This window comes from Uranotaenia lowii, chromosome 2 (assembly GCF_029784155.1).
Source record: "Uranotaenia lowii strain MFRU-FL chromosome 2, ASM2978415v1, whole genome shotgun sequence".
Taxonomy (NCBI): Eukaryota; Metazoa; Arthropoda; class Insecta; order Diptera; family Culicidae; genus Uranotaenia; species Uranotaenia lowii.
Genome location: NC_073692.1, coordinates 83,768,026 through 83,782,133, shown reverse-complemented (window position 1 = coordinate 83,782,133; position 14,108 = coordinate 83,768,026). Strand labels below are relative to the sequence as shown.

The following is a 14,108-nucleotide window of genomic DNA, read 5'->3' as shown; positions in this document are numbered from 1 at the left end:
CGCCTTGATCAGTCTGATCAGTTTCCCGGAAAAGCCGTTCTCGTCCATGATTTTCCAGAGCTCGCCACGGTCGATTGTGTCGTTTGCGGCTTTGAAGTCGATGAATAGATGGTTCGTGGGAACTTGGTGTTCACGGCATTTTTAGAGGATTTGCCGTAGTGTGAAGATCTGGTCCGTCCCTCCATGAAACCGGCCTAATGACTTTCCACGAATCTGTATGCTTGTGGCGGTGGACAGCGGAATAGGATTCTAGATATCACCACAGATGAAAAAGCACTTTGTAGACGGCACCGAGGAGAGTCCAATTTACCGTTCTTCTTGTAAATGGGGCATATTATCCCCTCCTTCGACTCCTCCGGCAGCTTTCCTGTGTCCGAGATCCGGCCTATCAATCGGTGTAAATAAGCAATTGGCCAACTTGTCCGGGCCCATTTTGATGAGTTCTGCTGCGATGTCATCCTCCTTCCTAACCGACTTGTTCCTTTTCAGCTGGCAAATGGTTACCTTAACATCACGCATCGTTGGAAGTTGCTCGTCTACGTCGTTGGCTACGCCGGCGATGTACCTTCCCCTATCGTCTTGGGTGTTCGAATATAAAAGCGGTCAACTTAAATTCACCGTGTTTTGTCTAATCATTCATATAAAAAAAAACTTGAACACCCCTTGTTTTGTAGGTGTGTGAGTGTGTGTAGAATAAGGTTGCTAGATTGCCCGATTTTATCCGGGTTTGCCAGGATATTTAATACAAAATTTGGTAACAGTCCGGCCCGGCCCGGTTTCCCGGATTACATTGAATATTGCCTGGATTTTGGCCGGATTTATTCACTATTTTTTTGCAACTCGAAGAGAAAAAAAATAAAATCGTATTATATATATTTTTTAAATTTATGTCTCCAAAACAAAAGTTTTTGAGCAGTGTCGATGAATTTTGAAGAAAATTTTTTTTTCTAAATTTATTTTCTTGATTTTTGTTGAGTGATTTCTGGGTTTTGAGTAAATATGCCCGGATATTGCCCAGCTTTTGGTCGTCAATTTTGAAATCAAATGCCCGGATTTTTTCATTTCTACAGCAATCGGAAGGGGAAAGCTGGCAGACATTTTCAAGCATATTTAACGATCAAAGTTTTCCAATAAATATATCGTTTATCAAGCTATCTGTACCTGTGACTTGAAAAGCGACATTTTCGTTGCAACCGGGACCAGTCAACCAGGAAATTTACGTGAAAGAGTGTCTTCAAAAGCGTTAGCTGCCTTTCCTGGAAAAACATGACTTGTCACTGCTGTTTTAGCTTGGTTTGACATCCTGCCATAATGGAAAAAAGGCCAAGAAGGGGCAGGGTTCAACAAAACGCACTCTTTTAGCCACGCGCAACACACGCAAACCATTCTCTCGTGCAAAACACTTCATCGTTTGCGTTCTGGCCGTTGACGCACTCTCGCTCTAAACAAAAACACGCTCGCTCTATCTTTTCCACTCGTTCTCGTCGACGAGATGCGCTATCCGAAATCTGCGCGAGCGGCCGAGTCAGACAGGCACGGCTAGCTCACTGCGCGTCCTAACCGAGCGGCGTGCGAGGTCTCTCTTTTGGTTAACAGAACAGCACGCAGCGGCTCTCAATGCAGCTCGCGGCGGCCCTCCAAACGGTCTGAGGCGGCTCTCTTCTTGTCACCGGGCGGCGCGCACGGGCTCTAGTGTGGGGCTTGTGTTTTGTATTTGCCGTGGCCCGATTGATAAATCTGTGTGTTTAATTTCATCAGCAAGATAGTTGGAACAAATGGTAGCAGGCAATGGACTTGGCGGGAGGATTAAAAGAATCAATGTAGGAGGTTTACGTTACATATTATTAATAGCTCCAAGCACTAGTATTTATGAAAATTTTACCATTAACTAGTAAAATTTCGATAACATGAATGACATCCTTTTTTTGGAAATGCTACGGCGACATCGATATTTATAATGTCACGAAATTTCAATCGTAATATTGAAATGTTATGAATTTGACTGTCGCGACCACTTTTAATGCAAAGTAAATTTAGACAATGGGATTCAGATCGATTAAATAAGAATATGATTCAAATTTAATTTGTTGACTTTTCTATAGGAAGATGGTACATACGCGAGATTAAAACAAACTAATGATGATTAACGGAACAAATACCAGTAGAAATTAGTTTATCTCCGATTTTAACTTGCGACCCGTTTAGTGAAAGGGTTTGACTTGTAGGTGACGAAAAATAGTGCCGCGAGCTCGCTAGTACAAGCTTCTAATGTGAGTACCGCGAGAAATGTGTTTAGCTCCGATTTCAACATGCGACCCCTCTAGTGGAAGGGTTTGACTTGTAGGTGACGAAAAATAGTGTCGCGAGTTCGCTAGTACAAGCTACTAGTGTTAGTACAGCTAGAAATTAGTTTAGCTCCGATTTCAACTTTCGACCCCTCTAGTGAAAGGGTTTGACTTGTAGGTGACGAAAAATAGTGTCGCGAGCTCGCTAGTACAAGCTACTAGTGTTAGTACAGGTAGAAATTATTTTAGCTCCGATTTCAACTTTCGACCAGTCAAGTGAAAGGGTTTGACTTGTAGATGACGAAAAATAGTGTCGCGAATTCGCTAGTACAAAGTACTAGTGTTAGTACCGCGAGATATTAGTTTAGCTCCGATTTCAACTTGCGACCCCTCTAGTGAAAGGGTTTGACTTGTAGGTGACGAAAACTAGTGTCGCGAGTTCGCTAGTACAAGCTACTAGTGTTAGTACCGCGAGAAATTAGTTTAGCTCCGATTTCAACTTTCGACCGGTCAAGTGAAAGGGTTTGACTTGTGGATGACAAAAAGTAATATCGTGAGTTCGCTAGTACAAGCTACTAGTATTAGTACAGGTAGAAATTAGTTTAGCTCCGATTCAAACTTTCGACCGGTCAAATGAATGGGTTTGACTTGCAGGTGACCAAAACTAGTGTCGCGAGTTCGCTAGTACAAGCTACTAGCATTAGTACAGGTAGAAATGAGTTTAGATTCTATTTCAACTTTCGACCGGTCAAGTGAAAGTGTTTGACTTGTAGGTGACGAAAAATAAAATCGCGAGTTCTCTAGTACGAGCTATTAATATTAGTACCGATAGAAATAAGTTTAGCTCCGAATTCAACTTTCGACCGGTCAAGTGAAAGAGTTTGACTTGACAAATTCACTTGTCCAAGCTATAAGTGTTAGTACCGGTTGAAATTAGTTTAGGTCAAACCCTTTTCACTTGACCAGTCGAAAGTTGAATTTGGAGCTTAACTAGTTTCTACCTGTACTAACATTAGTAGCTTGTACTAGCGAGCTCGTGACACTATTTTTCGTCACCTGCAAGTCAACCCTTTCACTTGACCAGTCAAAAGTTGAAAGCAGAGTTGAACTTATTTCTACCTGTACTAATACTAGTAGCACAGAGAACAGAGGTCTGGCCCAGAACAAAAATGAGCCGAAAACGTGTGTAAGAATTTGAATCCAAATACGTTAATATTTCGTTGAAATATTACTCGGCATATAGCCACTAGATGGTGGTGATTGCTAAGTGAACGAAAACTAAACGAACCGCCCCGTTACTGAACAGGGCTGCCAGGTGTTTTTTTAACTGCTTTCAGTCTTATGCAACTAATCCTCAACTTCCTAAAACGCAACCAATATCATAATTAAGTTAATTTTTAGAGGGATTTATATTTTTGATTGGATTTGGAATTCGATTGGGTGTGAAATCAAAAAGGGTTTGGATATATTTGCGACAGTGACAAAATCCAAAATGTCACATGATTAACCTTTCCAGGCCGAACAAACCCGGATATTTTTACCAGAAATCTTTGCAATATCATAGGAACTCAAAATTTTAAAATTAAAAACCGGGCTGATCAGTTTCAGGAGTGAACATGAATTTTTTTTTCTCGAGACACCTCAGTGGCATTGATCTTATTTAAAATTTTGTAAAATGTTATAAGTTCAATTTGATTAAGCAAAAATTGTTATTTGATGCAAAAATCATAGATCGTTAGTTTTATTGGAGCTTTTGGTTTTGATTTAGCCAAAATTGTGTATATATCCCAGTAAAAACCGAGCTTTTTTCCTCGAAATCCATACCACCCCCAAACCTCGCTTCCCTAATTTTTTTCTTTGAAAATCCGGGTAAGCTCGTAAATGAAACCGACCAATCTGGTATCATTACACTAGAAAGCATTTCTTTAGAGGAATTCAAAATCTCAAAGTAATGTGAATCGAATTGTGGCCTAAGATTTCTAAGGAAAAAAGAAATTTTCATCGAATTGGCATCCCTGATAATGTTTTGAATTTTCGTCGCCACGTGGTCGAAAATTGTTGTTTACATAAAAATTTGCGTTTCACACGCTCCAATTTTCTCACTAATTTTAATTTATTAACTAGTTTTACATTTTACTCACATAAAATGTAACTGTAGGAATCGATGCATAAAAAAAAGTTGGTTGAGTTTGAATGGTTTGAATCCTGAAGCTCAAATGAGCGTTTTCATCACTGCAAATCATACAATCAATCATTCAATGGTTGGTTTTGAATACTATTTATAACTTACACAGCAAGCACCATTTTTGTTTCCTACGATTCAAAACAAATATTCAAGTGTCTGGTGTTCTAAATTCTAATATTTAGGCGCTCGGAAATGCTCAAATTCCTTACTTTCTAGTAAATTAATCATTTTTAACTGATAAACCAACACACCTTTATGAAAAAAATACTAATTTTGAATCAATTTGTTATCCTCTAATCAATTAAGGTTTCTTTATTCTTCTTGGATGCGTAGCGTGGCTTTTAGGTCTACCATTTTTTTTCAAGGATTTCTATTTTGCTTCAAAAGTAAAAAAAAATGAGAGCTCATTGAAGAAAAAACCTAAGACGCCTCCAAATAAGTCATAACTATGTGCATCTCGGAAAAAGTAAATTTGGTAGACCTGTGTTATCAATACCTCTGTAAAATATATGAAGAAAATTTGTGTTTTTCTTGTTGATAATTATAGTTCATCAAGTCTGATAAAGTTTGCACAGTAAATTGCAAACAAAAGATAAAGATTTTACAGCCATTCCTTTAAAATGTTGGATCGATAGCTTTTCAACTGCCGATCAAGTTAGTAAGTAAACCATCTAAAACTTTGTCGTTTGTATACATAATGAAACTTTTATATTTTTATATTCAATTTCATAAGTTAATGCGATGGATGTTAAATGCCAAATAACCATTCAAAAATGTTCAGACAGGTTGTACATTAAGGCTTGAAAGTGATTTTTACCTTAGCGTGCATGTTTAACGAAAATAAACAAATCTTCGTTAAGTTGTTTTTAGCGACATCTAGTGGCTATATGCTGAGTAATTTTTTTCTTTAAAGTAATGGTTGGCAATTTTACACAAGTTTTGAGCTCCAGCCCGACCTCTGTTCTCTGTGCTAGTAGCTTGTACTAGCGAACTCGCGACACTATTTTTCGTCATCTACAAGTCAAACCCTTTCACTTGACTGGTCGAAAGTTGAAATCGGAGCTAAACTAATTTCTACCTGTACTAACACTAGTAGCTTGTACTAGCGAATTCGCGACACTATTTTTCGACATCTACAAGTCCATCCCTTTCATTTGACCGGTCGAAAGTTGAAATCGGAGCTAAACTAATATCTCGCGGTACTAACACTAGTAGCTTGTACTAGCGAACTCGCGACACTATTTTTCGTCATCCACAAGTCAAACCCTTTCACTTGACCGGTTGAGAGTTGAAATCGGAGCTAAACTAATTTCTACCTGTACTAATACTAGTAGCTTGTACTAGCGAACTCACGACACTATTTTTCGTCACCTATGAGTCAATCCCTTTCATTCGACCGGTCGAAAGTTGAAATCGGAGCTAAACTAATTTCTCGCGGTACTAACACTAGTAGCTTGTACTAGCGAATTCGCGACACTATTTTTCGTCATCTACAAGTCAAACCCTTTCACTTGACTGGTCGAAAGTTGAAATCGGAGCTAAAATAATTTCTACCTGTACTAATACTAGTAGCTTGTACTAGCGAACTCGCGACCCAATTTTTCATCACCTATGAGTCAATCCCTTTCATTTGACCGGTCGAAAGTTGAAATCGGAGCTAAACTAATTTCTCGCGGTACTAACACTAGTAGCTTGTACTAGCGAACTTGCGACACTATTTTTCGTCATCTACAAGTCAAACCCTTTCACTTGACTGGTCGAAAGTTGAAATCGGAGCTTAACTAATTTCTAGCTGTACTAACACTAGTAGCTTGTACTAGCGAACTCGCGATACTAGTTTTCGTCACCTACAAGTCAAACCCTTCCACTAGAGGGGTCGCAAGTTGAAATCGGAGCTAAACTAATTTCTACTTGTACTAACACTAGTAGCTTGTACTAGCGAGCTCGCGACACTATTTTTCGTCACCTACAAGTCAAACCCTTTCACTAGAGGGTTTGCATGTTGAAATCGAAGCTAAACTAATTTCTCGCGGTACTAGTGCCGTTAATCATCATTAATTTGTTTTAATTTCGCGTTTAATCTCCCCAAAGACACAACAACTAATTAATATTCCAACCATCGATCAATATGATCGATCTAAACGGTTTCATTTTAACAACCCTTGCGTAAAGCTCTTTAATTTTGGCCTTTTTCACGAAATTTTACTAGTTCATGGTAAAAATTTCATAGTTACTAGTGTTGGTAATTATAACTTATAAATATTTTAAAACTTCTAACATTCATTGTAATAACCCTCCCACCAATCCCGTTGCGCGCTACAAACTGTTTAACCAATTCTATTAATTAAATTATTCGTACAGATTTCTTAATCGCCCCCCAAACACGAAACACACGGCCCACACACCGTGTGCTAAAGAAAGCCGCGCGCGCTGATCGGTGAGCCGCCGTGTCCTCACGGTAGATGCTCGGTGTTCCTAAACGCACGCGGCTAGATAAACGCAAACGCAGTTTTCGAACCGCTCGAGCTCTCGAATAGGCGCGCGCAAATTCGCTCAGCTCAAAAATTTTCAATCTGCGTTTTGGTCGCAAATTTCTCGAGAGAATTTCGAGCAATCAAATGTGCCCGTGAACAGTGATGTCAACCTTCCAGATTTTGTCTGGATCTTCCAGACTTTTTGGACTTTTGCCAGACAATTTTTCATGTTTCCAGACTTCCAGACTTTTGACATTTCTTCCAGACAATTCCAGACTTTTGGCTTAGGACGTAAATTGTTCTAAGAAGCTATAAAAAATTCAAAATGGTCATGGTAAAATTTGGCAGTAAATGATTAGAATTAATGAATTTTGAATGCAGAAGTGGTTGAAAGCTAAGAATAATGGCAAATGTTTGAAGTTGTGCGTTAAATTGAGAGTCAAACAGAACACGTACCTAGGTGATAGTGCCGGAAACAAACGATAAGTGGCTATCTGCAACATTGGGATCTGGCGACCAAAAAAAAAAAAAGATCACCACCTTCCCAAAAGTAAGCTATCCAGACTTTTCCAGATATTTCCAGACATTTTTTCAAAATCTTCCAGACTTTTTCGAAAAACAGTTGGCAACCCTGCCCGTGAACCGAGAACGAAAGAGCTGCGTTTTATTTGCTCTTTCTCATTCGACGCACTCCTGCGTGTTGAACCCTGAGAAGGGGTTTGCCGCTAACAGCATTCAGGTTTTGCCCAAGGACAAGAACCCTCCCAACACACCAGAAGTTCGTCGAATCAAAAAATATTTGGCGATAGTTAAGCAGAACGTTAAGAAGATCCAAACAAGTGAAGCGAGAAGAAGCTAACTGGCGTTCTGCGTCGAAAAAAGTGGATAAGGTGGCAGTACAAAATCTGATGAAAGGTCAATTTGAACTAGATCGACCGAAATATTAACTGATTCTTTTTCCGTTTTTTATACATATTGAACTTCAAAAAAAGATGCTTTGATTTTTTTAATAAACAAAAAGTCGATTTACACGCAATTTTGTTTCACCACTTTTTGATCCGAACACCCTTCATCAAAACATCTCACTGATATTCTGCCGCTGGAAGCATAATTGTCACATGTTACATTTTGATATGTGAGGTATTTTGGTGTCTACCGCCTTGTAGCGATGATTATTTTTATTTTATTTAATAAAAACATGTTTTAAGAGTGAACTTTATGTTTTTATAAAAAAAACCGGCTAACAAAAATTTTGAAATAAGTCCTCTAGACAACAAAAAATAGGAAATTTCAGAATGTAACATGTGACAATTATGCTTCCAACGGCAGTAATTGGATGAAATAACAAATGTAAAACAGTTGGCATCACTACAATGTGTCCAGAGCTGAATGAAAAAGTTAGAATTGTATCACGAAGGAAGAGGCTTTTTTTGAAGCTACCGCAAATAGTTGAAGATGATTAAAATACAATTTTGTCACACAAGTTTGGTAAAAAATTGTAACGATCTCAAAAATACATTTATCAGCATATCAATTCGAATGGAATAAGAGTAAGCTCAAATAAAAAATCATGTCAAAAATACAAAAACAAATCAACCTAAAAGATATATTTATTTTTTTTCACCGTTGTTTGTTGATTTTGAATCATTGTTTTCGCATGTAGGGCTAGGTGGGGTAATTATGAACAAAATTACTCAGTTTTTCATACTATCAGCTCAAACAAGAAGCTCTTTATTGTTGAAATTCTGGAAAGTAACCAAAAATGAATGACTGGTTCTCTTCTTCATTTTAAGATTTTTTGGTTATTTTTAAGTCGCAGCTTGTGGGCGTAAAACGCTTGTTCATAATTACCCCGTCTGTTCATAATTACCCCCTTGTCTATGGGGTAATTATGAACACTGTTACGATTCTTATTATGTGATAACTTTTGATATTGGATATATACCTGGACTAAAATCACATCTAAAAAGTGCATTTTAGTGAGATTTGTTGATTTTTGAAATTTACTGTTAAGAAGTAATGGGTAATTTTCAGTTTTACATATGTAGATGGGAGGCATCTTTTCATATAATCACTGATCCACCATTCTAAAATAAATATAAAGTAATGTTTTAGGTTTATTTTCAAGATTTGGATGGCTATCGTGATTTTGAAGGTAAAAAGTAAATTTTAATTATAAACCAATGCTGAAAAAACGCGTGTTCATAATTACCCCGCATCTTGAAAATTATGGGGTAAATATGAACACTTCTTTGTGCGTGGGTGGAAATTTTTTTCAACATAAAATCATATCACACCACATGGAGCATCAATTACCAAACGTAAAACTTTCAAAAACAACTATTTATCTCCACTCACATTGACGAGGGAGTCAATTGATAAGACACGTCTCAAACCGATTTTCGTTTCTCAGAGTCATTCATTTTGTTAATAACTGTAACTACAAAATTTATACAGCTAGGTTTGCAAGTTATAACTGTAACTTATTAATAGAATGATAGACTATCACATTTGATTAGTTTTGAGACCCTACTATGACCCCAACGGAGTTTACGGCGTTTGTTCGGAATTACCCCTACTGAAATGTGAATAATCATATTTTTAAAGACCTTTTAACCTTGGGAGGTCGTCCGAATTCTGAAATACATTTTTAACAATTGTCTTAAAAACATGAGAATGTGCTCTAATGAAGCTTAAAGAAAATTTTTGGCCTGAGCTTTATTTTGTTCAAATTGATTCATTCACACGCCTGCGAATAAACTTCTGTAAACTTCCTAATATTTTGATGGAAACTATTTTTTTTTTTTGCTTTTGAAAGAGTTTTGTGAGGTTTTGGAAAAAATTTTCAAACATATACCGTAATCCGGGGTAAGATTGATCACTTTTTTCATTATTTTACAATTATTTTTTCTGTTTAGGTGAATGTTTCATGTTTCATATTTTTTAAACCAGTACTGGACTCCTATGAACGTAAAACATGGTTGCAAAAATTTCTTAGACTACTTTGAATTTAATTTCAAAATGGATGCTTTGGGGTAACATTGAGCAGTCTCAATTTTGACGGTTTTAACGAGTTTTCTTGAATAAAAAAAAACACCTTCAAAATATTTACAAATGCTAGTTTATCAATTGCTAAGGCAGTTCGATAGATTTGGGATATTTTAAACCAAGTGAAACAAATAAAATAAACGCTTAACATATATGTGGGTTTTAGATGGACAATTATGCTGCATAAATTAGTGGGGCTAATTTTTTAACATAACTTATAAAATTTTAACAACGAAAACAAATGAAATTTTGACTTCATTCAATTTCTACACCCTCGCACTATTCCCCTTTTAGTTTTTCCTTAAAACTTTACCATTTGATAGGGTTTCAACCCTTTTCCTAGACCGGATTACTCTTGGAAAATGTCCCTATTTTTTTGAATATCAAAAATTTACCTCAAAATACAACAAAAACTTCACCAAAACTAAGGAAACTGAGGAAAAAAGTTGAAATCTCACATAAATCAACCTGAAACGCTTTTGTTTCATCAGGAAGAGTGTTTGTTCTCAAGCCCTCGAAAAATAGATATTTCAAGATTTAGAAATTACTTTTTTACTTACATTTGCAGTTTTCAAAAACAATCCAAGTTTTCCTAGTTTAAAACTCAATTGATAGGTTTTTAAACGTATGAAATAGTTTTGAGATATTTTAACTTTAGACTTAGTTATTGATGATTATTTGGAAAAAAAATTATGTTGATAAAAGTTACCCCGGTGATCAATGTTACCCCGTTTTACGGTGCCTTGATCGTTTCTAGGAAAACTTTTGAACTTGGATTTGGAAACATTCCCTTAATTTTCGTTTTCTTGTATAAAAATATCAGACTGAACAAAGTTATAATTCATATAACTTTTTAAAATTATAATGGGATTAACAACGCCAGGTTTTTTTTAAATCTCACAAAAGAATTTTTAAAGGTTAGTTTTCTTCAAATTATTGAAGATATGCTTGATTTTTTCACATTAGCGCTAATTTTTTTTTCGTAAGGATCAATATGTGATCTGCTGATATACAAAAAAATTACATAAATTAATCGATTCTTTCACTGTTTTGGACTCGATATTCAAACTTAAACATACTACTTATTTTTTTAAATAACAACTTCAATTTTCAAGGTCCTTTCGATGTAAAACATAAACCATTTAACATTTCAATCGAAAAAATCACGCAACATTATCATCGTCCACCATTATCTCCCAATCACTTTTGATTCAATCTTTCGAAACTGACACAGGTCGGTGATTTTGATTGCGAAATTGATAACAAACGCTTCGCCCAAGACCCATTATCGTCTTGCCGGACCAATTAATTCACTATGCAATTTTCGCTTTCTTGTAGCAAACAACAGCATCAAATAGGCTCGGCTCGCCCAAATTTCTTGATTCATTCACAAATTATCTCGCATGACTCTTTAAAGCTTGGCCACTTTTAAATTATTCAAGAAACGACCGCCCCAACTTTTCCAAGCGTATCAAATGTTTTTTTCTTCGTTTCTTGATCGACCACCAACGATTTTGTTCAAAACACAGATGAATAACACCTTCTTACCAGTAATAAGCACTTCATTTTGCAATCTTTTTCGCTCCTCCTTCTGTATCCACGCCAATTATCAGCGAACGCACGTTAACACTATAATCCGTTGCACTGTTTTTAAATCTTAACTTATTCTTCACGGAATATAGAGTTCATAAAAACTCCGAAACCGAAACAGTCCAAGAATTATGCCCCGCTTTTCTTCGAATTGATCAGATCAGTTTTCCACAAGCATAAACCACCCTCCAGCCAGTTTTCCAATTTCCACCCTTCGATTAGCAACGAGCAGCAGTCAAACGTCCATCACTTTTCACCGGAGACATGTAAATAATCGCTCAGATCGTTCTTTCCATCATACTTATATAGATTTACCAGGTGGTTCGAGCACGTGCCGCAAATGTTTCTTGGGCTCCAACGGAAAAAATAACGACCGATTCTTCGTGCCGAGGCGCTTCACGACCAAGAGCCTCGTCGTCGTCATCGGAGTCGTCGCGTTTGCCAGCCAGCCAGCCATTCAAGGCGGGGGAGCCTCGGGCGGCATCGTTTTGGGGGCAGCAAATCGGCTCGGATCGAGAGTTAACGAAAGCCGCCGCCGACCCAAACGCCGATCGATCCTTTGCCGGCATTAGTTCGTTTTATTTTTAATGTTTTTATCTAGACTTGTTGTGTTGTGATCTGAACGTTAACTTTTTGGCATAAAAAATTAACTGAATGAAATTAATTGAATGAACGAAGTTTTCAGATATCAATATATTTGAAAAGAAAAAGTAAAATTACAATTATCTTTAAATCTAAACCCAAACAGGAGGTTGCAAAATTTTAATGCCGCTCGCTTGGCGCTAACTCCATTAAAAAAAATGCGCTGAAAATTGTTCTGTACCACAGATGATATGATTGGAAAAGCACGACTGGCATAAAGACTCGAGCCCCTAGGAAAAATTATGCATGACCACTACATTCAAGCGAAACACATACATTTTATGGGATTTTTATCCTATTGGATAATTTATCCCAAAATTAGAAAAAAGGTACATGTAGTGAGAATCGAACCCAACGCAACATTCTTGCCAGTTCGATAACTTAGCCAGAGCACCAACTGAGTCAGTTAGCAAACCAAGGTTTAATGTCATTTTATTTTGCCACTAGCTGACCCGGTGTGCGTTGCAACACTTTTCAAAATTAAATGATATTTTCTGATATTATTCAAATTTGTATTGTTTTGTTGGCATAATTTTAAATCAAATTATAACATCATTCATAAGCAATCGCTATAAATGAGAGCTGCAGCTGGAGTTTCGAATTGCAACACAATGATAACTTAAAATTATATTCTGAATCTTGATCTATAAATTTGTGTTAAAGATCTGATAATTTTAATCCGCTCTAAAAAAGGAGGGTCTCAAATTAATTGTATGCAATGAATCTAACTTATAAAATATGGTTGATTTCGCTTGATATGTTGTAGATTTATGCAAAAAAACTGATAAGAGAGCCCTCCTGTCCTTTCTTTCACCCCCAGCTGAATGGAGGTCGTGATCTTTAATAATCATACCCATTTTTTTATCGTTCCCAAAAATCCTCTTATATCAAATATTGTTCCATTGGTTGATAAGTTTTTAAGCTTTAAAAAATTTTATATGGAGCCCCCTCCTTTCTTCCCCTCTCTACACTGTAAAGCATAAGGGTCTATATCAATCATAGAAATATATCTCGTAACCAAATACCATTCCAAGCCATATTTGTTTCCATTTGTTGGCTTCGTTAGCATAAATTGAGAGCTTATGCTAACAAAATTGTATTGGGCTCACCTCCCTCCTCCTATGTACCTACTCACAGAAAGAAGGATGGTGTGTCAGGTAATCATAGAATCATACCAAAATAATTTTCCATGTTAATTTTTGTCCTTTTCTCGGATTTTGTAAAAAAAAAGTTAAATTTAAGCTTTCCTCTTACCCTCCTATATTTTCAATTCCATCATCCTACTGCAAGAAAGGAATTGTTTCAAATAGAAAAATTTCTCGAATTGATATACCATCCCATACCAAATTTGGTTTTATTTGCGTAGTAAATTCTTGAGTTATGCATAAACTTGAAAGGAAGTACCATCCCTTCTTCCGTTCTCCCCATTGAATGGAGGGGAGAGCTTAATATTCATGAAGTATTTTTCGTACTCATATACTTTTTGATGCCAAATTTATCTTTCCGCTGAAAAAAGTGGGGCTTCAATTTATAATAGAATTATTTTTCGTATCTAAATACCCTCACATGTCAAAATTGGCTCGATTAGCTCTCCAGTTATGCTGAAAATTGTGAAGAAGAACTCTCCTCCCCTTTCCATCCACCTCTTTCAAGGAGTGAGGGATACCAAATATTTATAGAAGCATTTCTCGTACCCAAATATCGTTCCATGCCAAATTTGGTTCCATTTGCTGTTGTAGTTCTTGAGTTAAGCAGTAAAAATTGTATGAAACTCCTACCTCCCCTCTTCACTCTCCCCGCTGGAAGATGGAAGGGGTCTCAAACAATCATTAGAACATGTCACGTTCCCAAAACCCATGCCAAATTTAAATCCATTTGCTTAAT

General features: G+C 36.7%; 1 protein-coding gene across 2 annotated transcripts in view; it reads right to left on the bottom strand.

Moving 5' to 3' along the window:
* The window catches only part of LOC129744865 (uncharacterized), a 31,785-nt gene that overhangs the window by 2,404 nt on the left and 15,273 nt on the right, over positions 1 to 14,108 (bottom strand). Inside the window, exon 1 of one of the 2 annotated variants that reach the window (XM_055737606.1) lies at positions 11,541 to 11,858. The exons of the other annotated variant lie outside the window; for it this stretch is intronic. Coding sequence (XP_055593581.1) covers positions 11,541 to 11,558 — 18 coding nt within the window. The 5' untranslated portion in view covers positions 11,559 to 11,858. Of the gene's footprint in view, positions 1 to 11,540; positions 11,859 to 14,108 lie in introns of those variants that run through there. 2 annotated transcript variants of the gene reach the window in all.